Source organism: Pelobates fuscus, chromosome 5, assembly GCF_036172605.1.
Source record: "Pelobates fuscus isolate aPelFus1 chromosome 5, aPelFus1.pri, whole genome shotgun sequence".
Lineage (NCBI taxonomy): Eukaryota > Metazoa > Chordata > Amphibia > Anura > Pelobatidae > Pelobates > Pelobates fuscus.
In genome coordinates, this window is record NC_086321.1 from 272017393 (window position 1) to 272031679 (window position 14287).

Consider the following 14287-nt stretch of genomic DNA (forward strand, 5'->3'; position numbering starts at 1 on the left):
TACTTCTGCACTTTTTTTTCCTGAAATACCTAATTGTGCTTTGGTTTATTTTTAACAATATCAATTTTAACACAATCCTATTGGTGATATATCTAAAGCCATTTTAGGTGGATTAGCTCCTGGAACATTTACACCAATTTAGGTTGTCAGTTTTTCCATTGCACTTCCAGACAGGTTTTTGGTGAACCCCTGTTTTTATCCAGTTTTGAGTAATTTACCGAAAGTCAGACTCCCTCATCCCTGTGTGTTGCAATAGGCATACCAGACAACTTTTAACTATATTTTTAAGCCTGAGCTATGTACCTAAATCAACCGTGCTGTGAAGATTGTAGCACCTTAGAATACTCTAGCAGATTAAATGTGAAATTCACTTTGATTTCACTAGCTAGTGAACATATATATATATAGTCATGCTATAAGTTTGTATTGTTACACGTCAGTCAGAACCATCATATAATGCAGACACTTAAGAATGTATATGAAGCTGGCATTCTCAAACATAAAATTAATTCTTAGGTACCTCATTTAGTCACCTTTGACTATATTTGAAACGCTACTACGATTGTTTACTAAACTGGATATTGAGAATCCAGTGTGGAGAGTGGAGAACTGACGTGGTAATTGAATGGTTTAAAATAGCAAAGTTACAAAATGTTTTCAACTCGTCTACAGTCTCATATCTGATAGTTTGTGCTAGAATTTGCAATTCTGTTGTCAGCCTTGCACAGTCCCCACTTTAGTAAATAGATCTAGATTTCTAAATATCCAATGCTTGCCATCTTTATCCAGAAACAAAAATGTACAACATGCCACCCAAAGCCTAATAAAACCCAATACGAAAGCATAATATTCAATGAGCATTCTTTCAACAGAGAGCGTACCTGTAACAAGCCATTCTGTCCTGTAGAAAGTGTCACACACCAAGAAAATGTGCTGCTCACAATATGACTTGGCTCACACCTTTGGCATGTTAATTGCAGGCTAGGAGCAGATACAGGCCTCTGTAGTCACCCACCCTCCCCTCAAGCCCTTCTGCAAACTTGCAGAACTAGTATGAGGACAGAATTAGCCCGAATTATTGTTATTGTTTAACCCCTTAATGACCAGGGATTAGGAATACACCTATCTAAATGTATGGCATATGATTGACCCTTAAGAAGGTAAAGAACTGAACTTTAAAAATGTAATGAATATGTCTGGTACCCTTTATTTCTTATATTAAATCTAAAAATAATAGCTTTCACTGGAGTGAAGGAATACACTTTCACAAACTGAAAAGTTTTGTCATTTTTTTTTAATACAATGTAATCAGGAGTTATTGTCCTCGGCTTTTATTTCAGTATGAATGGAAATTATCTGCTCTCCAGCATCCCAATAATTAAATTATAGTCTAAAGCACGCTAAATGCTGATGTCAGAGCCTAGCATCACTTGCAAATGGAAGAACAAAAGAAGCAAAAAAGGCATCTTCTCAGACAACAATCCTTTCTGCGCATTATTGTAAGAAATATTGATAAAAGGATTTTGTCTCTGCAATCAATGCATTGGTCGGCTATAACAAACCTGAAATCGTGAAACTGAAGGAACTAATAATTCCACAGACTGACTTTGCAAATCTCCGAAAGATACGACGTGTAAGTGAAACAGTAAACGGATACAGACATCTAGGAGAGTGGGTTTCATGTTCGCAAGGGAAACAAAGTACTCGTGCAATCTGCATAAGGTTGCCACATCACTGTTTTAATCAGCGACTATTATAAAAAATTCATGATTCAGGACTGGAATGTGTAAAACAGAGACCCTAGTGTCAAGTATAAATGTTACTAAACACAGCAGTGATACATATTTATAACCTTATTGGATTAAGGAAACTACCCTATATCTGCATATTAACAGTCCTTCACTCACCAATGGAGAAAACCGACATGGGGGAGCAATAGTACCATTTCTGATTGGAATGATTCCCAATTTGCCAACTTAGGATGGATGAAAAAACAGGTTTGCACGGTCGAAAAAGAACCTGATGCATTGGGATCTTGTGACTTGTTTTCATTCAACTGCAAAAGTATTTCATTAGAATACTTTAGTGTCATTTATAGGATTTTCTGTTAAAGAAAGGTGTCCAGAATTATGTTTGTTCACATGTATGTAGTTATTCTTAAAGCAGACTATGTCTTACTATTTTGGATTTATGTACTAATAAAATAAGTCTCTCCCCCACAGAACAAAGAGAATTTTTATTTACTTATTTTTATAAACAAGTTTTAAAAATAATGCATTCAATAGAAGATCATGGACATCTCATGGATTGAGATTACTTTAACAGCAATATTATTGGTCACTTTTCTGATTTTATTCACATTAGAATATTGGAACTTCCAATTCAAAGCAAAACAGACGTTTTCTTAGTGATTGTTATATCAAACATTTCCGGTTGTGTTTGTAACTGAAATGACAACAGAGCCATGAGAATATAAATTATCCTGCTAGTCTTTTTAAAGTGCGGATCTAAGTACCCTTGTTCACCCTCACTCCCTCAACAATATCTCATTACACAGGAAAAATAAAAAAAGTGTAAGAAAAAAAGACCTCATAAAAATGTGCAGTAACCTTTGTTAGGGTCTTTGTTTAACCTGGGGCCACTATAAGGCTCAGTCTTCCTGCAGCCAGAACCCAAGCCAGACCAAAATGCAAGAGAATAAGAACTACAAAAATATAAGATTTTCATAATGTTAAAGGTTTATAATGATTAATGTTCCAGTTAAAGCCATAGCCAGCAACTTTCACTGATCTTATTAATGGAAATAAAAGAAAGAAGGAAAAGACTAAACAAAACAAAAAAAAAAAAACCCCAACAACAAAAATCACCTTTGATGACTAGACATTGGTACAAAGTACTAATTAATGGGGTGTTTTATTGCAGATTTATTAGTGTACGTGACTAGGCTGCAGAAACACTCCTTAGAATGATGTGAAACAGGAAGCATCGGGATCAAAAAGGATATTACATCAAAATTAGAATTTGTAGCTCGCTTGTGGAACAGCAGTGAACAAATCGACAGTGGTTTAGAATTAATTCTACAGCCATGAATATAATTTTACATTGCTTAGAATACAAAAAAAAAAACACAAGCCTGGAGGTTTCAATAAGTCGCTTTGTGGTCGTCAGACCGTTCTAGCAGTGAAAGAGTTAGGTTCACTTGAGACGACTCAGATGCAGTAAAATGCCAGCTGTGTAGGTAACAAATTTCAAACACCCCTGGTAGAACTAGCAGGATCTGTGGAATTGTGTGGCTGTTCTGTGTGATTCTTAAGCAGTTAGAGTCATATAACAGTTATGCCATTTTATTTTTGCGCTGTTTTGTACAGAGTTGCTTTTAATATTTCACAATAAAATATATCTTTATTGGTGGGAAAGCTCAGTGCTGAAATAACATTTTCCTTATTTTTTCAATATCGTGTTTAGCACTATGAGTCTACATGTGTTTTTACTTTATTTGTTTCTGCAGCTTAAACTACATTCTTCACCTATGTGGCAGGCATTCGAACAGGAGTAACATGTACCATGTATAGTGAAAATGTATAGAGGAAAGAGACCTTTTCCTGCAGTTCTTGTTGTACCAGTTCATGCCTACCAACTATTCAGTGAAGTGAAAACGGTTGATAATATGTAAATAATAAAGCAATACGCCAGGTGGGGGAGGGACCAAGGCCTCAAACACAATGTTTTGATGGATACTTGTTATCATCATTCAAAGGTTATTGAAAGATCTGCAGAAGTATTACAGTGTAAGATAACATGAAAATAATGCATGCAGAGAAAACAGGTGACTTAACACTGTGTCTCTGTAAGATGACAGAATTTTTTTTTTTTTTTTAAATGGATACATGCGGCATAAATTATCCAGAAATATATCTATTGCACATTATGTATGGTGCTAACCAAAAACTACAGGAATTATCAACCCTATCTAGTAACAATAAGAGCTGCAGATGAAATAGCGTTTTCTCAATTGTCAAGTTGTCTCAAGTTGTCTGGCTGTCTGTGTTTTTCCTTGGAGAGAGGAATAATGTCTTTCAGGGACTGCATCTCATTAGGTATATTTATTAAATATTTTACCAGGAAGGATACATTGAAATTTCTCTTGTTTTCAAGTATGTCCTGGGTCCACAAAACATATACATGGGGCCAGTGTTCTCTAAACTGAGCAGGATAATCGGGGGAAGAGCAGAGCCAGCAGTCAGTCACAAGTACATACCTGCTGATGGCAGTTGCTTAGATCCAGCAAAATTGGTAATTAATGAGACACTGGGCCTTAACCAAATGGAGGAGGAGTTGTACATGAAACCATGCATGTTCCTCTGCATCAAATCACATAATAAATAGTTTCATGGGTTCCATAAGAGGTGACTAATTCTGTATTGTACAAATGAGGTGTGGATGGGCCCCATGAATGAAGATATGCAATATGTTCGGAGCTTCTATAATGGTGAATGCATTTTTTTACCCTCATCTGTTCTGTGAAAAACAGCCCTAGGCCTTTTAGAACCATTGAACAGTTACATAACAAAATGTACTCTTGAAAAGTCTGGGGGGTCGGGGACACAACACTTTTAACAAATAAACCAACACCTAGAATTATTAAATGGTTTTGTGCACGAGCAGTACAAAATATCACAACACCTTTCCTGATTAAATTTGCTTCTGCGTATCATCCATACAATCAATTCCTGGGTATCAATTAACGCAAATTAAGTAGTAAAATAATCATTTAGTTACTATTATAGCAAAATCAATAACACAACAAATGCACATGTACACTATACACAAAATATCTAACCTCAACATGCTTAGTGATAAATGTTGCTTTGCAACGCAAGTTAAAAGAACGCTCCAGGCACCATAACAACTTAATCGGAATAAATGGTTATGATGCGTGGCGATCCTGGGGAACGGGTTAGCCTCAAAGTTGGTTTCAAATTTAATGCCAAATTTTGGCTACTTTGGCCTTATTTTTGAAATTTACTTGGAATTCCAGACAATTCTAACTTTAGTCAATTAAACAATAAGTATTTGGACATAGATTAATGTTAAATTACATCCTCTCTGGTGACCATGTTAGCGAACAAGACGTATTTTGGCTTATAATGATATCAAGAAGACTATATAGATCAAGTTGCAAAACTCATCTCTAGCATCCCTAGATAGCCATTATTTGTGGATATCTGGTCAACTTTAAAATGACTAACAAAGCAATATATGGTTATTTATATGGTTTTCAAGCAAAAGGGGTCATGTCCTGGTCTTCTTTAACCCATCAGGGTTATTTAATAAAATGATAATTCAAAGTGAATCTTAAATTTAAGGCCGCAGTAGCCAAACTGGAAGCATTTTTGACTTGGAGAATATTTCCAGTCTGGCTACTTTGATCTTAAGGAACACTATAGTCACCTAAATTATTTTAGCTAAATAAAGCAGTTTTAGTGTATAGATCATTCCCCTGTAATTTCACTGCTCAATTCACTGTCATTTAGGAGTTAAATCACTTTGTTTCTGTTTATGCAGCCCTAGCCACACCTCCCCTGGCTATGATTGACAGAGCCTGCATGAAAAAAAAAACTGGTTTCACTTTCAAACAGATGTAATTTACCTTAAATAATTTGTATCTCAATCTCTAAATTGAACTTTAATCACATACAGGAGGCTCTTGCAGGGTCTAGCAAGCTATTAACATAGTAGGGGATAAGAAAATCTTAATTAAACAGAACTTGCAATAAAGAAAGCCTAAATAGGGCTCTCTTTACAGGAAGTGTTTATGGAAGGCTGTGCAAGTCACATGCAGGGAGGTGTGACTAGGGTTCATAAACAAATGGATTTAACTCCTAAATGGCAGAGGATTGAGCAGTGAGGCTGCAGGGGCATGTTCTATACACCAAAACTGTTTCATTAAGCTAAAGTTGTTCAGGTGACTATAGTGTCCCTTTAAACTTAAAATTTTAAAATATAGTTTTGCGATTCATTATAGTTGGAGCAGTCTGTAAAAAAAAAACCCCACAAATTTCATCTACATCCCCACTCCTACAATGTGATGTTGAGAAGAGTCAAAGAGTCATTCATTAAAAAGCAACTCACTCTTCCATTGGCTTGCTGAGTAGTTTCATTCATATTGTTAATTAGTTTTGACAATTATCACTGCAGAAATAAGAGGTTTTATATAAGATGCTTCCGCTAAAAACAAATGGAGGAACAGGATTGGTACGAGAAATCCCTTACTTCCTGGTTCATGCATATGCTGTAGATTTTTTTGTAAACAAGGGGAATTCAGTGGCGATAACAATAAATAAATATATATATATTATATATATATATATATATATATATGCATGAATATTTTAATGAATAAAATCTATAATCTATCTAAAAAAAAAATGATTAACTCCAGTTTAGAGTTCCCTTAAATCATTTAGGTAAGATGGAGGTTCGCCACATCAGTACAGTTATTTTTGGAAGCTAGGGGAAGAACACAATCTTCAAATTAAATAAAGTTTTATTGAACAATAAAGAAACACATCATGCCTTTCTGTAGAAAAGCAACAACATTCACCGAAATATAAATGCTTAGCGAAAAACTAATTTTCCATGAATTAGTAATAAGTGGCTACTCTAGCAGTCATGAGGAAAACAAACAGAAAGAGGAAAAATAAATTGATGAGCAAACAGGCTTTACAATGGCAAAGTGTAAAGGGAAATAAAGGGAGGGTCCTGCTTTACAAAACGGGTGGTGGATACATTGAACGGGTTCCAAAACAGGGGTGGTTCATAATTACTCAAAAGCACAGTGCCAAATATAGGAGAAAGGTAGCATATCCTGCTATTTAGAAGAAGGAAGGAAGGCTTGTAGCTGGTCTGTCATTAAAATTATATGATCTAAATGGGGGTGATTGAAAATTATATAGAAAAAGCAAGATCACTGGAACGGTTCATATAATACACACACACAATACATATATGGATTATCTTTTTTCTGTCACCCAATTCTTTCAAGTCTCACTTTTGTCACATATACAAGGCATCTACCCTGCTGCAGGGTATCACGGGCCTCAACAGGCCTGCTCTGGTCGTGACATGTTACTTGGCAATTTTAAGGTATAGAAGAGTCAATATTTTTTCGAATGTATAAGCAGAGACATACTCAGAGGCCTGGTAATATCACGGGTGGATCTTGTTCCACTGCTTAACCATAGTGGCTATAAACATGTGCACAGACACAGACACACATACTGCAAATCGAAAAGAGATTATTATGTATAGCGCCATCACATTCCGTAGTGCTGTACAATGGGAATAACAAAGACCTCCAAGCAGGTCCTTCTTACAGAGTTTCACTTCTCATTGAGGAGATTTGTGTTTGATTATTTAGAACACAGTAATTAGCTTGACCAGCAAAATAAAAAATCGTTACTGTAGGAAAACAGACACTTAATTTTTAAAAAGAAAACAAACAAACAAACGAGGGTTAAGATGTTCTTTTCAAAGTGTAAAGTGGTTGCACCCTGTAGGAACACTTTATAGAATACAGCACTGATTCTAATTTAAGCAAAGGATTATAAAATCGACACTTGAAAATAGTTTTGCAAAATAAATGATTTGGTGGAAGCCAGCAGCAGCCCAATTCATAGGATTTCTGAATAAATAAATAAAAAAAAACGTCTGTGACTTGTAATTGATAAAGAGTGCCTATATAAATAAGTAACACTAGACAAGAGGGAATATTACTCTCAGAAAACTCACAAGCAAACAATGGGTATGCTTTGATACTTCATAAAAAGATCTGATTATGATAACATCAGAACCTCTTTATAAAAATGTGGTAAAACTTGTCAGGTAAGAGAAGGTATGCAATGAGCAGTGACTGTACTGTATGTGCACAGCTCTGCATATACATTTACCTACAGGCCCTTGACATAGATCAGTGCCATTTTGTTTAGATTGTTCTGCTAGCATTCTGCGCAGCTACGGAAAATCACCAACAATCTTTTCAGTGACTAAGAACATTCTATCAGAAGCTTACTATTTGAATCTTTACAGTCTGTGTCGAAGCTAAACTACTGGTTCGTCAAGTTCCTCATTAAGAATACAAACACACAAAAAAACAAACAATTAAGTTATATATATATATATATATATATATATATATATACACACACACACACACACACACACACACACACACACACAGCAGTCAACATCAATAGATATCAACAGTAATTATAAATACATAACATACACTTCTTAACATGTGGCCAAAATATGATATCAATCAATATTAATCATGTAGAGCCAACACATTCAGTAGCACTGTACAAAGATAAACAACAAATACCATGTAACTATGACAAACAAGCTATGCAAACAGGAGCAAGAGACAATGTTGGCCCTGCTCAATCAAGCTTACAGTCTAAAGAGAATATAAAGAGACTTGGAGCAACTATAAATGCTTATAATTTACCCTTGCAATTTCTTTTGCCAGCACAGAAACTCCCAAACAACATAAGGCACAAGCAGAGCCAAGTGAGCTTAACACTTCCTGGTTTCAGTGTTCTACAAGCATTAGGAGCATTTATTTTAATTACTAGGAAAAAGGTTTATGTATTATAGCAGCGCAAACTGAAATGTATATCACAAGAAAACATGTTTGGGGTGTATTGACGGAAGGGGCACTAAACATCGAAGGACTAAAGCAAAAATGTATGATTTGGAAAAATTATTTTAGTGAATAAATCCTACTATACTCTGTCATCAGAACAAAATATTACCTATAGCAAGAAAAAAAGAAATTGAGGTCTTAGGAGTGCAGCAAACACCAAAGTAATATGTAGAACTTAAATGTGTGCAACAGCAAGCAAATATCCACATTCAAATCACTGATTGTGCCAATATAATCAGCATTTTTTGTATCATATTTATAAGTTAACAAGTTGTCGTGAAGAAATAACAAAATTATGTAATTAAAGAAAAAATCCTCAATATATTGTAGAATTTAAATTATCTTTACTACACCATTTTAATCATATTCCTGATGAGGGAGCGATGCATTATTTACAAATTGTACGAGCTTTCATTGTAAAGCAAATAGCTTATAATATGTCAGTTGTATGCGTCAAATGTTTACCACACGCCCAATGAGGTTAGATTTGTCACTTTCGGCATTTTCAATAATGAAGGGGATGGGTTTTTGAGGCCCACAAAAAAAAAAAATATTGTGTGTGTGTGTGTGTGTGTGTGTGTGTGTGTGTGTGTGTGTGTGTGTGTGTGTGTGTGTGTGTGTGTGTGTGTGTATATATATATATATATATATATATACACACACACACACACACACACACACACACACACAGGTATTTCTAAAGTTGTCATAAACTTATTGGATGAAAATAAAAAGCTGCATGCATTTAATGGGCCATTAAGCAAAAAAATTGGGAAGTGAAAAAAATGCACTATTATGCAGACTTTTCTTTTTTTTATAAACAGAACCATTTTAAGTAGGAAGTAAAAAGACTGTTCTAGTCACCTACAAAACAGTATTTTTATTGTTCTATTTCAGAAAGTATACGGCCAACATGTGGGTGACAAGCAAAAAGGTTTTTAGTTATAAAGGTTACAGTTCTGATACAAAAAATAAAAATAAAAAAAACTTTGGGGACTTTCCAAAATGCCAAGGCAATAAACCAGATTGATATCAATTGAGTGCAAACGTTAAAACACATTTGCAATGTTTAATACATATGAATACACAGTTAAGTAAATCAACAAAACATTACAATGTCTCAGCATGTTACTAGGTGTGACTTACTTTTTTTTGTAAGTCATCTGCAGCACAGGGCAAGAAAACAGCCTTTTTTTGCATAACAGAAGAGAACATTCCACATTCATATCGTTCTATGGGCTAGTAACTTTTCCACTTCTGACAACTAACTTTTCCTGCTCACTGACCTGCATTTGCATGTTATAGATTAGACACTGTGAAATCACACACAGAGGTAGTCGAACTGATTTAGAAAAATGTGCATTTTATCTGCCCTGAGCCAGAACTCATGCAAGCTGAGACAGCTTAATGGGTGAGCTCCTTCCTGTATTGTGCAAACAAGTCAGGCCACATAGAGAGAGAGAAAGAGAGAGCAAGAGAGAGAGCTTCTCCTAACCCCAAGCAAGCACCCTCCAACTAACAACATCAGTGAATAGCTAACACATTATCACCACTTTAATAAAACAATCCTCCCCAACAGCAAACATACATAGAGGGGGCTGGGGGGATAACTCCTTAAAAAGTGAAAAATTTACAAATAAAAACTTGGGTAGAACAACATAAAATACATAAAATTAATAAACATCAACAAAGTACAAGCCAGTGTTAAAGCACTTCCTCCTGTCCCCCAGTACCTTTAAGAAGGGGTGTCCCTAGTCGCCAGGGCAGCAGCAGCTCACTCAGTGGAGAGGGCACTCAGAGAGAGGGGGCAGCAGGAGTTCAGTGAAAGAAGGGGGCACTCAGTGGAGTGGGCAGCAGAACCGGTCCAGGCTCGGGCTTGTGCAGGGCAGGAGGCGAGCTGCCATGTAGGCCTTTAGCAACGAGAAGCAGCTCTCAGAGAGAGGGGGAGAGGGAGAGGAGACAGAGAGAGAGAGAGACGGAGGGAAGCAGAACAGAAAAGAGGAAGCAGTGGGAGCCGCACGCAGTAGATAAACAAATTACCCTGACACAAAAGAGGGCTGTCATTTCCAGCCAGCAGGCTCAGATGAATGGGGAGCAGGGTGCTGCTCGGAGCCGAGGGGAGGGGACAGCAACAACACCCACTTCTCAACAGGTTCATCAGCCATCTCCCATAGAAACACGCCTGCTGCAGCCGCCTGGGCTGTGGGAGCAGCAGCTGCTGGCTGGGCCGGCCCGTCCTCCTCCTCCTCCTCCTGCCTGCCTGGGTGGAAGGATGGATAGGGTGGGTGGATGGATGGCTTGCAGCATGCAGCCCATTGTCTGCACAGATCAATTATTGAAGCCAAGCTCTTCATCTTGTAATAAGATACCTGACGGCCTCACAAAAAGCCATAGCGACCTTGTAATTAGCCAGGCCTAATGCCACGGGCCTGTGAAAGCAACCTAATACCCCCATACAGGGATAGCCAGGCTGACTAAAACATACTGTAACTTGCCCCCTCACTGCCAATACTAGCCACAGACTGGGCAACAGTGTCAAACTCCTTCACAGACCCAATCTGCTAGAGTTAAAAAATAAAGACTACATAGGGTTTGTTTTTATATTAAACAGTCAAAAATGCACAAGGTCCAGGTGCTTTATAATGTCATTATTGTAAACAGAATTATTCATTTTTTTAAGAATTCAAAATCAAGAATTAAACAGGTATTGGTTGATTTTTTACCAACAAAAGAAAGGCCTGCTGTATCAAAATAGTCATATTTAAAGTCTCCGTTCTATTTAGGTTCTATTTTGGAATCCCATATACAGGAGCAATGCAAGAATTATTATAATATTACCTTACAGAAATGGGTAATGAGTTCATATACACAGAGCAATACAATCTCATTAGTAGTGTTTTGGCCGTATAACTTGCGCTCTGAATGTTTGCCTCGCTTGTTAAAATATTATTATGTTTGTCAAACCTCTTTCGTTGGCCACAATAAACACCAGTCAGCAAATGGGTAATCCTCCCTGTTCCTTATTCTTTGCAGCAAGTAACACACAAATACACATTTCATACAAATTTTGGCAAACAGTGTTTCTTTACGGGTTACGATAAAAGAAAAAAAAAATAACTATGCATAACATACATTACTTACCAATAGTGATGTCCCGAACAGTTCGCCGGGAACCGTTCGCCGGCGAACATAGCGTGTTCGCGGTTGCGAACATGCGCGATGTTCGGTCCGCCCCCTATTCGTCATGGAGGTGGGAGGGTCTGGGATGGAGGGTCTGCTGCTGATTGGCTGGAATGTGTCTGCTGACTGTGAGGTACAGGGTCAAAGTTTACTGAATGATGACAAATAGGGGGCGGACCGAACATCGTGCGGCGAACTGTTCAGGACATCACTACTTACCAACAAATATATACATAACGTTTAAAAAAGATAATCAGCCATGCAATGGTCAAATCGACAACTGAAAATACCATTTAAAAAAAATCCATCCTCCATAAACCATAAAAGATTTACACCATACCACCATACCACCTTTACACCATAATTAAAAAAAAAAAAAAAAACACTGGAATCATATAAAACAAAAATTTATATATATATATATATTTTATTTTATTTTTTTTCATTTATTATTTTACAATTGTATTAAAACGTCAACAAAAGACAGAAGGCTTGGTGAGGCAAGTGATATAGCTCTTCTGCCTTCTTATCTTCCACGCTGTGATTTCTCTTACTCAGCTGGCCCTTAAAATATTCAAATTTTTGCGCACTTTGCTACCTGCAGCCAATCACCACCACCACGTTCACGTTGCTACCTATTCTGCCCTGAAACAGGGTTAACCTCTTAATTACCCTACATTTAAACACACTACAGAAATTGTTTTATGGACTAAATCAGTCCATAGCATCTCAGTTGGGTAAAACGTCATAGAATGAGCACATTCCTAACTAAAGTAGGAGCATTATACCTGAATATACTGGTACTATAGGCAGTGATGGAGTAATGGGATACCTAATTTAGGAGGAAAATTTGCCTTAAGAGAAACATGACATATGACTATTTCTGCTGGAAAATAGTTTTGGGGTTACTCACTAAACTGGAAAATGTGGAGAATTGACAAGACATTTACAAATGTTAGGCCAACATTCCCGAGCAAAAAATAAATAAAAATTAGACTGTTTATTTTTCAAAATTTTGACATTTTTCCCTAAAATATAAAATCAATCAACAATGTTCAGTTCAGTGAATAACATTTCGGTGATCCCGATCAGTTCAGTGGATAAATATTAAATAACATTTAGGCTAATGAGTGTTTGACACTCCTAATTTCTGGTTGTCCTGAACACCCACCCAGTTTACCATACCCATAAGACACTGATATTCGCAGGTCATTCAATTACCACTTACACCCTTATTGTTGAACTGGAACCCCAGCATTTGTAAATAATTTGAGACATATCTATGGCAGAAAATTGCATCCAATTTCTAGCTGCAGACCACAGTTTGACAACTCCAAAAACGTATCAAATGCATTAAAGTAGTATTGGTGCCCAGAGTGTTTCTTTAAGGCTACATAAATCGGATAGGTTTTGGAAGTACATTCTAGATGCCTTACATTTGGCCACGATGTAACAGATTGATTTATTTTACACATCACATGCTCTGCTTGTCTAGGGCTAGGCCACTTATATTACAAGCTTCATAGGTTAACCCCTCCCCACACAAAGGCCAATATGAATAATCCATAATGCATTGCATAATTGTGTTCTTTCTGGGTGTTCCTCCCATCTAAGAACTATGAATAATACAGAACGATCTCATTAAAAAGTAGAACAGCAATGATTTATTAGTGTTCTGTGTATTTTGAAGAATAAATATCTCATGTAAAGCTTGTCAGAGACTGATTGTGTACCACAATGCTAGTAAACACACACACACACACAGACACAGTGATCAGCAACAACATTAAAACCATCTGCCTAATATCATGCAGGTCCCCCTTGTGCTGTCAAAACAGCTCTGATGTGTCAAGGCATGGACTCCACAAGACCTCTAAATGTGCCCTGTGGTATCTGGCACCAAGACATTGGCAACAGATCCTTTAAGTCCTGCAAGTTGCGAGACGGGGCCTCCATAGATCGGATTTGTTATTCCAGTGCATCCCATAGACGGATTGAGATCTGGGGAATTTGTAGGCCAAGGTAACACATTGAAGTCTTTGTCATGTTCCTCAAACCATTGAAAGAGTTTTCTTTGGTGGACAGTGGTCATCATGGGCATTCTGACCAGGCTGAAACTACACAGGTCCATACACGGCAAACCTCAATTAACTATGTTCTGACCCTTTTCTATCATGGCCAGCATTAAGTTTTTCAGAAAACTGAGCTATGATAGCTCTTCTGTATGATCGGACTAGGCGGGTTAGCCTTTGCTCCCCACATGCATCAATGAGCCTTTGGCACCCATGACCCAACGCTGGTTAACTTGTTGTTCTTCCTTGCACCACTTTTGCTATGTACTAACCACCGCATGTTAGGATCAACCCACATGACTAGCTATTTTGGAGATTCTCTGATCCA

The 14287-nt window shown here is 37.0% G+C and overlaps 1 protein-coding gene across 4 annotated transcripts in view; it reads right to left on the reverse strand.

The window, feature by feature from the left end:
* Positions 1–14287, reverse strand: part of PTBP3 (polypyrimidine tract binding protein 3) — a 258869-nt gene that overhangs the window by 103397 nt on the left and 141185 nt on the right. For 2 of the 4 annotated variants that reach the window (XM_063455302.1, XM_063455300.1), the window contains exon 1: positions 10441–10798. The exons of 1 other annotated variant lie outside the window; for it this stretch is intronic. Coding sequence is in view for 1 of the 3 variants with exons in the window: in XM_063455299.1 (XP_063311369.1) it covers positions 9994–10005 (12 nt within the window). In the remaining 2 variants the exon portion in view is untranslated. Of the gene's footprint in view, positions 1–9993; positions 10068–10440; positions 10799–14287 lie in introns of those variants that run through there. One more of the 4 variants, XM_063455299.1, reaches the window with a different exon arrangement.